The sequence below is a fragment of the Ochotona curzoniae genome, unplaced genomic scaffold (assembly GCF_017591425.1).
Source record: "Ochotona curzoniae isolate NIBS_2020 unplaced genomic scaffold, NIBS_Ocur_1.0 scaffold_3890, whole genome shotgun sequence".
Classification (NCBI taxonomy): Eukaryota; Metazoa; Chordata; class Mammalia; order Lagomorpha; family Ochotonidae; genus Ochotona; species Ochotona curzoniae.
In genome coordinates this window covers 17,392,498-17,405,704 of record NW_024467115.1, presented here as the reverse complement: position 1 = coordinate 17,405,704, position 13,207 = coordinate 17,392,498, and the positions used below count along the sequence as shown (strand labels likewise).

Below are 13,207 nucleotides of genomic sequence, written 5' to 3'. Positions count from 1 at the left end.
TGATCGGGTGGCCTTGGGTGCTCTCAGGTGCTCCTGCCCCTTCCCAGAGGCACCAGCTACCTGCTCCCTGCCTTAACTTCTGCCTGTATCTGAGCCATTGAACAAAGATAGAAATAATTTAAAACGAATACTCCCAGGTGGGCTTGAGACTCAAGTCAAAGCCCAAACTTATTATTTAAGCATAGAATTTCCCAGTGTGGCTGTAGAGTAGCTTTTTATCCTCCCTGAGCCTGTTCTTTGTGTGTAATCTAGAAACCATAGCCTTCTAGAACACTCCACACTGTGGATAAAGCCATTATTGGTTACACTCTTTGAAAATAAGTAAAACATGCCCGGAACTTGTTGTGACAATGAGTTGTAACTCTTGTATTCTTTTGAAATGCAAAAAACATGCCTGGGTGAACCCACCAATTTGTAGAGAACTTAGTGTGGATGGCATGTGTCTCTAGAGGGAGGTACATTTTTAGTAGCACTTCTTTCACTCTGAGTGGATTCCAATTTTCCCAGCTCTCTCTGGGCACCATTGCTGTGTGAGGGTCTACAAGCTCTCACCTTCAGCACTGGAGAAATCGCATTCCTGCTTCATAAAGGCCCTTTTAAAGATGCTTTGCCTCAACAAGCCTCTTCATGTTCACTAGCCCACTTCACAAACAGTAATTCTTGGGAGTTTTATGATGTCTTTCATCTGTGATGCCGGATGAGCTCATGTGTCTCAGAGCTGCTTCTCACAGTAACCTCTGAGAATCAAGGACACAACTTCGGGCACTCCCCGTCGCCTTCTTGTGGAAACCAAGTGCAATGACAGCAGATGACTTAGACCTGAGCCACTGAGCAAGTTGGCGGCCCAGACCTTAAAACTATTTGCCACTCACTCCCTCGCACCTGGTGTGATGCTGGTTGCACAGCCGTGCAGGCATGTTCCTGAACCACAGGGGTCTACGTTTTCTCTAAAGAAACTTTCTTGTGCAAACTATCACTTTGCTCCCCAGATTTTCCTGGAATGAAAAGCACAATTTATTTCTAATTATTTTTTTTTCATGCCTGCAAATGTTGGACTTTCATAAAAGTCATGGAGCTTTTTCTTCATGTTTAATTAGTTGCAGAACTCTTAAAACTGCTCCACAGACCTGTTTGCTGAAATCTCCAACATTCATGGTCATCGTGCTTTGGGACCCCTGCCCTATGTCTTGTGCTGTGCTAAAGGACTGCCTCGCAGCTTAGAAAAAATAACTTCCTTTGCTATTTGTCATGACTAACTTGTCTCAATTCTCTTCCTCTAGTCTTTTCCAACGCCATTGCTTCTCCGCTCGTTCTGCTGGACCAGCTTCCCCGCTTCCTTCTTGCTTGTTGTACTCCACCAAGGTGCTTCTTGTCTGCATACACTGGCTCTTCTTTACTTTGCAGATTTTCCATCTGCATTTTCATAAGCTGATAACTCTCTGTAATTTATCTGAGTGTGAAACATTGCATAGCCATCACTTGAGTGGCCTGTTTGCTCAGTATATTCCCTATTGCACTGAGACAACATATGTATAATGAACTAAAATTTAGGAGTCTTTTAATTTCCATTGGAAATGATGTATGTAAATATCTCTTCTGCTTGTCTTTTCAAAGACACGTTTTCTGTTACTTTTCTTTTCCCATCTGTTCCTTGTGCTGCTTTCTTGTCTTCCCCTTTTCAGTGTTGTCCCTTGGCTGCTTCTTTATCCCAGTTGTCACTGGCCAAAGGATGTGTCTATAATGTGGCCGAGGTCAAGTTGGCAGCCATCTGGGATCTCTGATTCAAACCCAGTTGGCCTAGGGAGGAACCTCTACCCAAAACATCCCATTCTCAAACACAAACAATGTTGGTGGAGGGGACAGACATTTAGCTAGACCAGACAAGCACTGCCCTAGGTAATAGTACTTGTGCATAGTAGACCTTCAATAAATGTATTCTATTCAATTTTTCTGTCCTCTTTGTTATACTCAAACTAAATGAAGTGAAATTAACTTTTTTCCTGTGTAGACCTTGCATGAGTTAAATTAATATACACTCATTACCAAGTGTAGGAAGAAACTTGCCAAGGACAATTCATGGTTAATAAAATGATAACACTTGGGATGTGGGAGACACTCTGAGAAAAAGTAACTCAAATTGTTGTTTCTTCAGAAGGACAGTATTATTCAAATAATTGATTTGAAGAATTCATGTGTTTTTCAAGTTGCTGTTCAGAACAACAGTAAATTCCATGGAATTTAATATTCTTAGAGGGAATTTATAATGTTTTTTTTTTAACCCAGAGGTGCTCCTTGGATAGTTAAACTTGAAGACTTTTGTGTATGTATATAGATTATACTAAATAGGCTTGAGGATATTTTCAACCTATATTTAATATTTTCTCACCACTGTGATAAAGAATAAACCAGAAGAAACAAGGAGATTGGCTTACGTAAGGAAGTGTCATAGATACCTTGTGAAATATTGGTTTTCCACTAAAGAAAAAAGAAATCAAATTTCTAGGCTTAGTTCCCTTTCAGTGCTAGACCCATGGTCTCCCAGCAAAGCTATTTGCTAGGGTTTCCTAATCCTTGGGCAAGGTTGATGACCTCTGGTTAAGCCTGGGCACTGTGCCTCTCCACTGGGTCCCTGATTCCCTCTTGTGCCCCATGCTAAGATGTTACTCCTTAAATGCGTTTGATTGGCTCAGAAGAGTTTTGCATTAATGAACCCATTCCTAGTCTGAGAAATGCAGATGTCTTCCTGTGTCTTTTGACAACATGTTATTTTTAAATGTCAAGGGACAGAGGTTCTACCCCAGCATACAAATCCTGCCTTCACTGCCAACATCAGAAGGAAAGTTTTATGTCTGTTCCCAAGACAAAGTTTTATGTCTGTCCGCCTATTAAGGAGAACTGAGAGAATGTAGAGTGTTTTAGCTTGTATTCAAAATTCAGAAAAAAATTTGATAGGAAAAGAGCTTGTGTTTTCCAATCCATTCATTGCCTTAGCCATTCAGTGATAAGCAGCATATAATGCAAGGCAATTAATCAAAGATAGAACCTGATATCTGATGGACACTAAATCTCATAATTGGGAAATTAAAATTACCCCAAATTTGTCCTGTGAACTTTTGATTTCTATAACTGTGCCATTCAGCTAGCATGCTGATTGCTGGAACAACTAGGTATGGATAAACTCATTGTCAGCAAGTCCAAATATGGTATTTTCCTCATTAGTCCTGTTTGGTTTCCTAATCTTTGTGGGAAAATAGCATTTCTGAATGAGCTCTGGGGATGACCCTTAGAGCCTTAGTACCCGCACTTTGGGATACCTACACTGTGCTGTATCAATGTCCTTACACCCATTATTCTGAGTAACTTGACTAATAACAGTCTCTTTGAGTGTAATTTTCTAGTTTTTGAAAAAATACTGCTTATTAAGCAAAATTGTAAGCACTACTCATGGTTCAACCTTGTTTTTGGCAATTCTAACATATTTATGTTCTGTTCACCGTCTTTCCCATATGTTCTACGCTGCTACTTATAAACCAGCAAATGCCTTCATTTCTGGAAAATCCAAAAAGCATGTATTTGGTTTGCCCTTAGATAAGACATTTACAGAATGTGTTTTCTGTATATTGTTATTTACAAGTCTGAAATACTTGGTAAGACTTGGCTACTTAACATTTGTGTTTTGTTTTTCAGTTCAGTTGCCTTTCTCTCTGTCCACACCCTGCTGCTGTTGAACTTGACTCTGGAAATAGTTCTGATGTGTCTCGCTTATCTGCTTGCATGCTTGCTCTCCTTCCACCTCTTGTTCTATCTTAAAGCTTAATTAGGAAAAATTCTGATAGTACACCAGTGCTCCTGTAAAGATGATCTTGTATCACTAGTATGGCATTTTATTAGAACCATCAGTTTAGCAGAATACAAAGCCGTTGCTCTCCACAGTTGCCAAATTACATCTGCATCTTGAATCAGCATTAATAATAGCCAAACAGCTAGCAACTCAGTGCAGACTGTTCTCATGGTTGTGCCTTGCTTTTGGACCCATTGTATTCTCATAGGACTGTGAGGAGAGTTGTGTGTGATGGTTCTGGGCACTGTAGGTAATAACATCTTCTCCCTGCTTTTCTCTCTGTTTCTGCTTTGCTCCTTTTCCTGAACCTGCTTTTGGCTTTCTTCAACTGTGCCTCTGGCACTCTTGTGTGTATAAACCAATCCCCTGCACCCTAGTCATCCCCATTTGTCCTCGTTCAGCATCTTGCAGCCCCATCAGCATGCCCTCCAAAGCTGCACACTCTAGACACCCGGCGGATCGACCAAAATTCTTTGTAACACCATCCGAGGGCTCTGCACGCAGGAGGACCAGTCATGGCACAGCGGTGAGTAGCTGTTGGGAGTAGCCGATGACACTGCTGTGTGGGACAGAGCAGACAGCCCCCCAAGGTGCAGTGTGGGTATTAGGAGGGGGCAGAGCCACCTACTGAAGTACCCATCCTGCCTATCACAAATCTTGCTGGCTCTACAATAGCACCCCCTTACTTCATGTCCATGTGCGGATCTGACCCTCCATGATCATTTGAATGTAAGCATGAATCTGTAACTGCATCCCTAGCCAAAGCCTTTATGCAAGTAAGTGCAAAGCCAGAGTACTTTCACCTTTGAAAGAACAGCAGATGGCCACTGCAGGGGAAGCATGGAGACTGCTGCCCAGATGTTTTATTCTAGTCTTAGCCAATGACCGGCTGAACTCCAACTGCAGTTCACTGAAGACCAAGATTAGCAGCTTTATCCTGCTGGACTAACTGGTCTCAGACCCAGATCTTAAAATATAGTCGGGGGTAAGGGGAGTGTTTTGAAAATGCCACTTCTTTGCTAAATAACCAATTCTCGAAAGGTTTTTGGACTGTGGTGCAAGCTCACCATTTTTTGCGAGTGCATAATAGAATTTGTGCTTGTTACTACTGGCAAGGTAGCTGAGCTTATGTTGGTTTGCCCCATGCTATAAATGGAATGAGGTAATTGGAATGTCTCTAGAATCTTGAGATCTATTAGAAGATGTAGGCATTGTTCTACAGTCTTCAGACTTGGTATGAATCTTAAAGGAGTGGACAATCAGAAGATCTTGTTGCCTCTGGCAGTTGATAATAGTATGATCCTTTTCATGGAAGGCTAAAACTTTTTAAATATCAACTTCCCAGAGCAATTTGGCTTTATAATGCTGATGGACACTTTAACGGTTTTTGCTAAAGGATAATTTAAGAGCTTGGAGAGTTCTGGCAGCTTTGCCCACAGGCAGTTTTCTTTCAGGCACTCCTTGGGAGTATCACGGTTTAATTCTTGATGGAGTCAGGCCTCCAGACCGGCAAGTCAAGGGCGAAGCTACCTTTAATTTTCCATAAAGTTCGAGTTTGTTAGTGTTCCTGCCTGACAGTTTGGGAGATCCTGGCTGTGGACAAAAGTAGGAATTCAAACAGAGAAGCTTTGGGTACTTATTGGGCTGGGGTAAGGGAAAGAACATTGGACCCAAAGAAAAAATATCTTATTACAGATAAAAACACGAACACTCCTTGAGGGAAGACTAAGGCTGACCTCTGGCTACTTTTTTTTTTAACTGCCTTTCTATCTTTGGCCAATTACTGTTGCTTGGATCACTTCACTGTGGGCTGTTGCAGCTGCCTCCTGCTAGGAAATCTCTCCCTACAATTAATTGCACTGTGCAGATGAAAAGGCTCAATGAGTGCTAGAAAAGCTGGGGGTCAGATAAAACCAAATTTTTAATTTTAAAAAATTTCTATTATGGTTAAAAAAAAATACAAACAATAACATTTGCCATTTTTAACTTCCCTGTATTTATGTTGTAGTAATAGCTGATCTCCAGAACTTTGTAAAATCTTGCAGAACTGAACCTGTGTGCATATGAAGTGCCGTTGGCAGCTGCCTAAAGTACCTCACTTAGGTAGAATCAGGCAGTGTCTGCATTCTTGTGATCCTCTTACTTCTTTTCACATAGTGGCCTCATCACAGTTTCCCTCTTTTTCAAGGCTGCTTAACGCTCAGTTATAGGTACATTTGGTCATTTATCCATTGATGGGCCTCACTTGCTTTCCATCTCTTGTCTGCTACAAATAATGCCGCCGTAAACATGGTGGTGTGACTACTGCTTGGTGACTCAGCCATCAGTGCTTGTGATTATCTACCAGAGGTGGGAATGCTGGATCCCATATTAATTTCATTGAGGAACCGTCCTTCTGTTTCCCATTTTACATCACTCCCAGCAGTGCCCAGGAACTCCAGTTGCTCCACATCTTCACCAGCTCTTGCTGTTTTCTGATTTTTCAGGAGTAGCCCTGTCAATAGGCAATAGCACATTGTGGATTTGATTGACATTTTCATGTGCTTATTGGCTATTTTATCATTTGGGGAAATGGCCATTCAAGTCCTTTGTCCATTTGTGAATCGACTTACTTGCTTTATTGTTGAGTTGCAGGAGTTACTAATACATCGCAGATATGAACTCTTAACTAGATTAGTGATGTGCAGATATTTTCTCCCTGATCCTGTACATCTGTCCCTTTTGACTCTTGATTGTGACTACTGATACACAGGGGATTGTGAGTTTCTTACTCTCTCCCATTTGTCTGTGCTGCTTTATTGACTGTAATTTAGTTGTAGGAAACAAGAAACACCAGCTACAATGTTATGAAGCGTTTCACCTATTTTTTCCCAGTCGTTACAGTTGTTTTAGTTAAGATCTTTAATCCAGTTTCAGTTAATGTTTGTATATTTTTAAATAAAGTAAGGCTCGGATTTTAACACCATTAGTTGAAGAGCATGTCCTTTCCTTGTTGAATGTTGTTAGCATTTGATCATGTACGTGAGGGTATACTTCTAGTCTGTATATTCCATACCGTTGGTCAAGATGCCTATCTTTGGCCCATCCCATGCTGTTTTGCTTACCATAGTTTTCCAATATGTCTTATATTTAGGAAGTTAGAGACTTATTAAGCATGGCTGTGTCTCATCAGTCTTGAGATTCTAGATAAATTTTTAGGTGGATTTTTTTTTTCTTGTTTCTCCAAAAAGAATAACATTGCAGACAGGCATCATGGCACAATGAGTTATGTCACTGCCTCTGTGATCCAGATTCCGTATTGGAGTGCTGATTCGAGTCCCAGTCACTCCACTTCCAATCCAGCTCCCTGCTGATGCACATGGGAAAGTAATGGAAGGTACCAAGTTCTCAGATTGCTGCACCCACATGCAGGACCCAGCTGGACTTACTGGCTCCTGGCTTTTTTGCCTGGCTTAACCTTGAGTATCATAGCTCTACTGGAGATGAACCCAACAAATGGGAGATCTATCTGTCCATTTCTATCTCTGTATTGTTCTGCCTTTCAAACAAACAAAACGAAAAGACATTGGTATTTTGATAGAGGAACCATGTGGAATCCATGGTTAGTTTTGGATAATACTGACATCTTAACATCTTAGTTTTGACTTTCAGTCCATGAACACAAGATCTCTTTCGTTAATTTGTTTCAGAAATATCTTTTCAGTTTTCCATTGAAAAGTCTTTGGACTTCTTGGTTAAGTTTCTTCCTAAGGATTGCACTTTTTCTGATACGGTCAAAATAGGAATTGTTTTCTTAACTTCCGTTTTGCTCACATACAGTTTTCCGATGTTGATCTGTATTCAGATAGCCAAGTATGACCCCTGGCTGCCATAGTAGCATGGATTTAGAATATCAGGACAATACTGCCTCAGAATTTTTGTCAGTTTTTGTATGTCTCTCTTGGGAGTTACTCGTATTCTAAACCTGAATTCTAATTTTAAAATTAAAGCCCTTTCCTTGTTAGTAAGACATCTGGACCCTTGGCATGGGCAGATTGCCACATCATTTCCCCCAGAGCATTGTGGAAAGTTTTGAAAGGAAATACAGTTGTGTGAATCAGCACTGTTAACTCAGGTCAGGATGAGAATTGGGTGAGTGGCAGTCTCTGCTGCCCAGTATCTACAGCTGCTCCGAGAGGCTGCCCTGCCTCCTGGGACCAGGGGAATGGACAGAGGCCCTGCAGGCCCCTGAAAATGGAGAGCCAGCCCATTCCCAATGAAGCTCTTTCCTGTTGCCAAATTCTTCTGGTTAGAAGTCACAAGGAGATAGTGAGTTTATGTGACACGGAGCTGATTTCCCCCGCCTGCATCCCAGTCCTGCAGGTGGGATGCTTTTAAGGAAGCGGAGAGAAACTGCTAGAAGAGACAGTAAGAGCAATAAGAGGGAAAAGAAGAGGAGTTGATGCTTGAGTGAGAAAGAGGAATGCTACACTGCCAGCTGATTTACCCACAGACTAGATAATTTCCCACCCCTTTGTTTGCCCCCTTCCCTGGCAGGTGTTCACAAAGGGGTCTCCAGCAAGCACCCATCCCCACACCAGAACCTCATCAGGAAGTTTCAGATTCCTGGCCTGGCTCTGCCTTGCTCTGGGTCATTGTGGGGGTGAGGGAGGAGAAGATGGAGGAAGAAGAGGATCTTGATGGATTTCAGAATATCCAAATACCTTTCTCAATCAGTGTCAATGTTAAGAAGGTGTCTGTCTAGCCAAATTCCTGCTTAGTCATTTGGAGATGGCTGGGTGGGAGCCACCCACGCCCTGGTCAGGCTTCACTTGGCTCCCTGATTCAGAAGAGTAGAACCAACCAGAATCCTTCATCTTGACCCTGACTTGGCTTCACAAACAAAGAGAGGAGGGACTTGTTTCTATAACATCATTGTAAGGAAACAAATGAGCCAATGTCTGATGTGGCATCCGCATCAATTTAAACAAAAAGTGGGGTGGGGGGTGGCTAGATGATAGGTGTTCAGTAGTGAAAAGAAAAATGTGTACCAAAAAAAAAAACCTTGAAAGTGTAAGTGTTGTATCTTAATTAAAGGTTTAAAAACTAGGAAAAGTGGCTCTTAACATGTGTTGGTGATAAACCGTACTGTGAGATTTTGCTCCAGGTAATTTCACACAGAAACTATAGGTGCTCTCTGAAAATGTAAGTTACTCTTTTTGGTTTTGGTGTTTTTTTCTCTTGTTTTAGCAGACATCACTTGAAGTCACACATTCCAAGCCATCTTAGTTGTGCTTTATCCATTCGACCATAGTGTTTTGAGGTTGAGGGGAACATGTTTTGGCTGAGGGGTTCAAGGGCCATGGTTTCAGAAAAGCCATTACACAGCATGAAGCTCTATTACTGACCACCTCAGCTAATTGCCAAGTCTTTCTAAATCTAGGGCTACAAGAGAGAAAGAGAGCGAGAGAACATCCCCTTCCACCTCACATCCAGCGCCCGACGGGCTCTGTCTCCATCGAATCCCAAAGCGAGGTCACCGGCAGCCTCCCGACTTTGGTAAGTGAAAAGGATGGGAGTGGGGGCTGAAAGAGAACTAGCCTGCCCCTCCCCTGGGCTTCCTACAAAAGAAAGAGGCAGAAACATGGAAGTGGACCTCAGGGCCTCTGACAAGCCGGCCCTGACCCGGGTCCTCTCTCCACACCCTTTGTCCCCAGGCTCCCATCCAAGTCCTTTCCTCACTTGCCTGGCACACCCCGCCCAGCATCCTCCTTGCCTCCTGGCTCCGTCAAAGCTGCTCCCACTCAGGCCCGCCCCCCATCTCCTGGCAATATTCGCCCCCTCAAGAAGGAAGTCAGAGTGGAACCAGAAAAAAAGGACCCTGAGAAGGAGCCTCTGAAAGTTGCCAATGAGCCCTCAGTCAAGGGCAGGACAGCTCTGGTGAAGGTAGAAGAAGCTACGGCTGAAGAGGGGACACCTGGCGAGCCTGAAGCCAGTGCTGGTAAGAACATGCTTGCTCACAGCAGAGTTGACTCCTAGCCCTTGCTTTAGCTTTCTTTTTTTCCCTTTTTTTTTTTCTTTTTAATTAGATAGTCATTTGTTTATCTGAAAGGCAGAGTTACAGGGAAATGGAGGGTGAGACACACACACATAGCACACACACTCACTGAGAGACAGACATCTTCTATCTACCAGTTACTCCCCAGATGCTCTCAATAGCCAGGACATTAGCCAAGACAACAGCCAGTCAGGGACCCACGTAGGTAAGCCACCACCCACTGCCTCCCAGGGTACACATTGCAGGAAGCTGGAATCTGGAGCAGTGCCTGGCAGCAAACCCAGGCACTGTGGCAAACACCTAGACTTCCTTTTTTTCCCTTTCTTTCTTTCTTTTTTTTTAACTATGTTTCCTGGGGCTGGCACTGTGGCACATCAGGTAAAGCTTTCACCTGCAACACTGGAACCCCTATGGGTACTGTTTTGAGTCCCAGCTGCTCCACTTCCAATCCAGCTAACTGCTAATGCATCTGGGATGGCAGTGGAGGATGGCCCAAGTGTTTGGCCAAGCCACCTATATGGGAAACCCCAAAGAATCTCCTGGCTCCTGATTTCGGCACTTCAGGCTAGCTCAGCTCTGGCCATTGCAGTTATCGGGGGTCAGGAGGAGAATACACCAATGGATGGCAGAACTCTCTCTCTTTTTCTGTGCCTCTATATCTCTCTCTCTCTTTCCCTGTCTCTAACTCTTTCAAATAAATGAATCTTTTAAAAAATACTGTTTATCCTCATGGCTATTTCTAAGCCCCCACCTTCCTGGATCAGCATATATGGTACTGAATCCAGGGCCTCCAAAAGATAACTAGGCTTGTCTGTCGGTTCCTATTCAATCTGAGAACCCTGTTATTTGGAAGCTAGAGCTTAAGAGCCCCCGGCTTAACCTGTGTGCTCAAGGGAGGGCACAGTATTTTCCCAGAAGACCCAGTGGCTGTCACATCTAAGAGGCTAACAATGTGCTGTTTGGAAATTTAGCGTCAAATGAAGCTAGCCATTTAGGATTTCTGGTTGCAAACTGTCTTCATTTAAAAAGGCTTTTGGCTAAGAACTTGGAAATCATGGGGTAGGGACAAAAAAATAGTACATGATTCAAAACAAAGGAGAATGTCAGAGCATGAAGAGCCTATCATTTGCTTGCATGGGAAGAGGGAGAGGGGTTGGGCCCAGGAGCAGCATGATCATGAGGGAAGTTCAAAAGCAGAGCTAGAAAAGGAGGGTGCAGAGCCCTGACTCATCTTGCTGAACCCAAGAACTATTAGTGAACTCGCCCAGGATTGCCTCCCGACGTCAGGACTAGTGGCAGCAGCGTGGGTAAGCAGCAGGAATGCCAGCTCCCATGAATGCTTGTTGCTCCTCCCATCTGGGACCTGGACCCAGCCTCAGGCATGGGCTCCTTCACTGGGTGCCGCCCTTGCAGCCTGAGCCGGGATTGGTCACATGGTTTCCAGACAGCTTTAGTGGCATGCTGATGACAGACATCAAAGCAGTCTCCCATGAGGCTCTCACACAGCAGCCCCTGTCCAGAGGTGCTGTGAACCAACCTTAAGGACATAAAATCAAGACATGGTAGCAGTGCATCGCCCCTGCTGGGGACCTCCCTGACACACATCATCTTTTGTTGTCTGTTGCCTGGTTACAGCTAGAACACCGCTAGCCATGAGAACATGCGGGCATGAACATTCCCTTTCCCAATATAATAATGAACTTGAGACTGGGCACATGGGGGATGCTAGTGTTTATCTTACTCTTTGCCTTCTGTGTCCAGCTGATCTTCTCCCTGTACCTGTTCCTACAGCTGCTCCACCTGCAACAGCAGCTCCAGCCACGGGCCCAGCTCAGGCCCCCGCCCCAGCCCCCACTGTGACCGCTGTGACTGCTGTCGCTTCTCCAAAGACCTCTGCAGGCACCACTGACCCGGAAGAGGCCACCCGACTGCTCGCTGAGAAGAGGCGGCTGGCCCGAGAGCAGAGAGAAAAGGAGGAGAGAGAGCGGCGGGAGAGGGAAGAGCTAGAAAGGTAACTGGCTGCTTTTGCCCAAGGCCCTGAAGTCAGCCATGTCTCCTCTCCTCTCGCGGGAGTCCCCTGCCTCCAGGGGAGGAGGGCGTGCAAATGCGATCACGGGACTGGGTTAGTCCTCTCACAGTTAGCCTCCCTGGTGGTGGTCTTTTTACCACAAACTGACTTTTCCTCTCTCTTTTTTTTTTTATTGTTTTTTTGAAAGATTTGAGGAAAGAGGGAAAATCTTTCATCCACTGGTTCATTTGCAAAATGGCCCACAGGCCTGGAATGATGGCTCAATTGACTAATCTTCCCTTCAAGTGCCAGCATCCTTTATGGGCACCAGTTCCTATCCCAGCTGCTCTATTTCCCATCCAGCTCCCTGCGTGTGGCCAGGAAAGCGAAAACAGATGTTCCCAAAACCTTGGGACCCTGCGTCTGCATGGGAGACCTGGAAGAAGCTTCTGGGTCCTGGCTTTGAATCCGCTTAGCTTTAGCTCAGCTCTGGCTCTTGCAGCCATTTGGACAGTGAACCAGCAGATAGAAGATCTTTCCCTCTCTGTCTCTCCTTCTCTTTGTAAATATGCCTTTCCAATAAAAATAAATCTTTTAAAAAAAAAAAATACTCACAGACTTGGAGATGGGCCACTCCAAAGCCAGGAGCCAGGAGCTTTTTTCCAGGTTTCCCATGTGGGGTGCAACTCTCAGAAGGTAGCCAGAGAGATGCCCAAGTATCCCATAATTACTTGGACTGTCTTCTGCTGCTGTCAGTCAGGCATATTAGCGAGGAGCTAGATCAGAAGTGGAAAAGCCAGGGCTTGAACCATTACCCATCTGGGATGCCAGCATTGCGGGCACAGGTTTAATGTACTACACTGTGGGGCCTGGCACAGTGGCGCAGTGGTTAAGGTCCTCACCTTGCACACCCAGGATCCCATATGGGCATCGGTTCTAATCCCGACAGCCCTGCTTCCCATCCAGCTACCTTCCTGTGGCCTGGGAAAGCAGTCAAGGACGGCCCAAAGCTTTGGGACCCTGCACCCGCGTGGGAGACCCGGAAGAGACTCCTGGCTTCGGATCGGCATAGTATTGGCTCACTTGGGGAGTGAATCATCGGACGGAAGATCTTCTTCTCTGTCTCTCCTCTCTGTATATCTGCCTTTCCAATAAAAAAAATAAATCTTAAAAAAATAATAATAATAATGTACTACGCTGTGGCACTGACTCCATCAGTGGTTGTTTTGAACTCCTCTTATCTTATTTTAATGTAGGTACAATGACGGGGAAAGCATCCCTAGTCCTGACAGTTCTGTGCTTGTGTACATTTCGGCTTTGT

At 44.4% G+C, this 13,207-nt stretch overlaps 1 protein-coding gene across 1 annotated transcript in view; it reads left to right on the top strand.

Annotated features, from left to right (window-relative positions):
• MAP7 (microtubule associated protein 7) overlaps positions 1-13,207 on the top strand; it is a 198,686-nt gene that overhangs the window by 114,531 nt on the left and 70,948 nt on the right. Inside the window, exons 9-12 of the mRNA XM_040965658.1 lie at positions 4,243-4,367; positions 9,264-9,379; positions 9,538-9,821; positions 11,670-11,889. Coding sequence (XP_040821592.1) covers positions 4,243-4,367; positions 9,264-9,379; positions 9,538-9,821; positions 11,670-11,889 — 745 coding nt within the window. The remainder of the gene's footprint in view (positions 1-4,242; positions 4,368-9,263; positions 9,380-9,537; positions 9,822-11,669; positions 11,890-13,207) is intronic.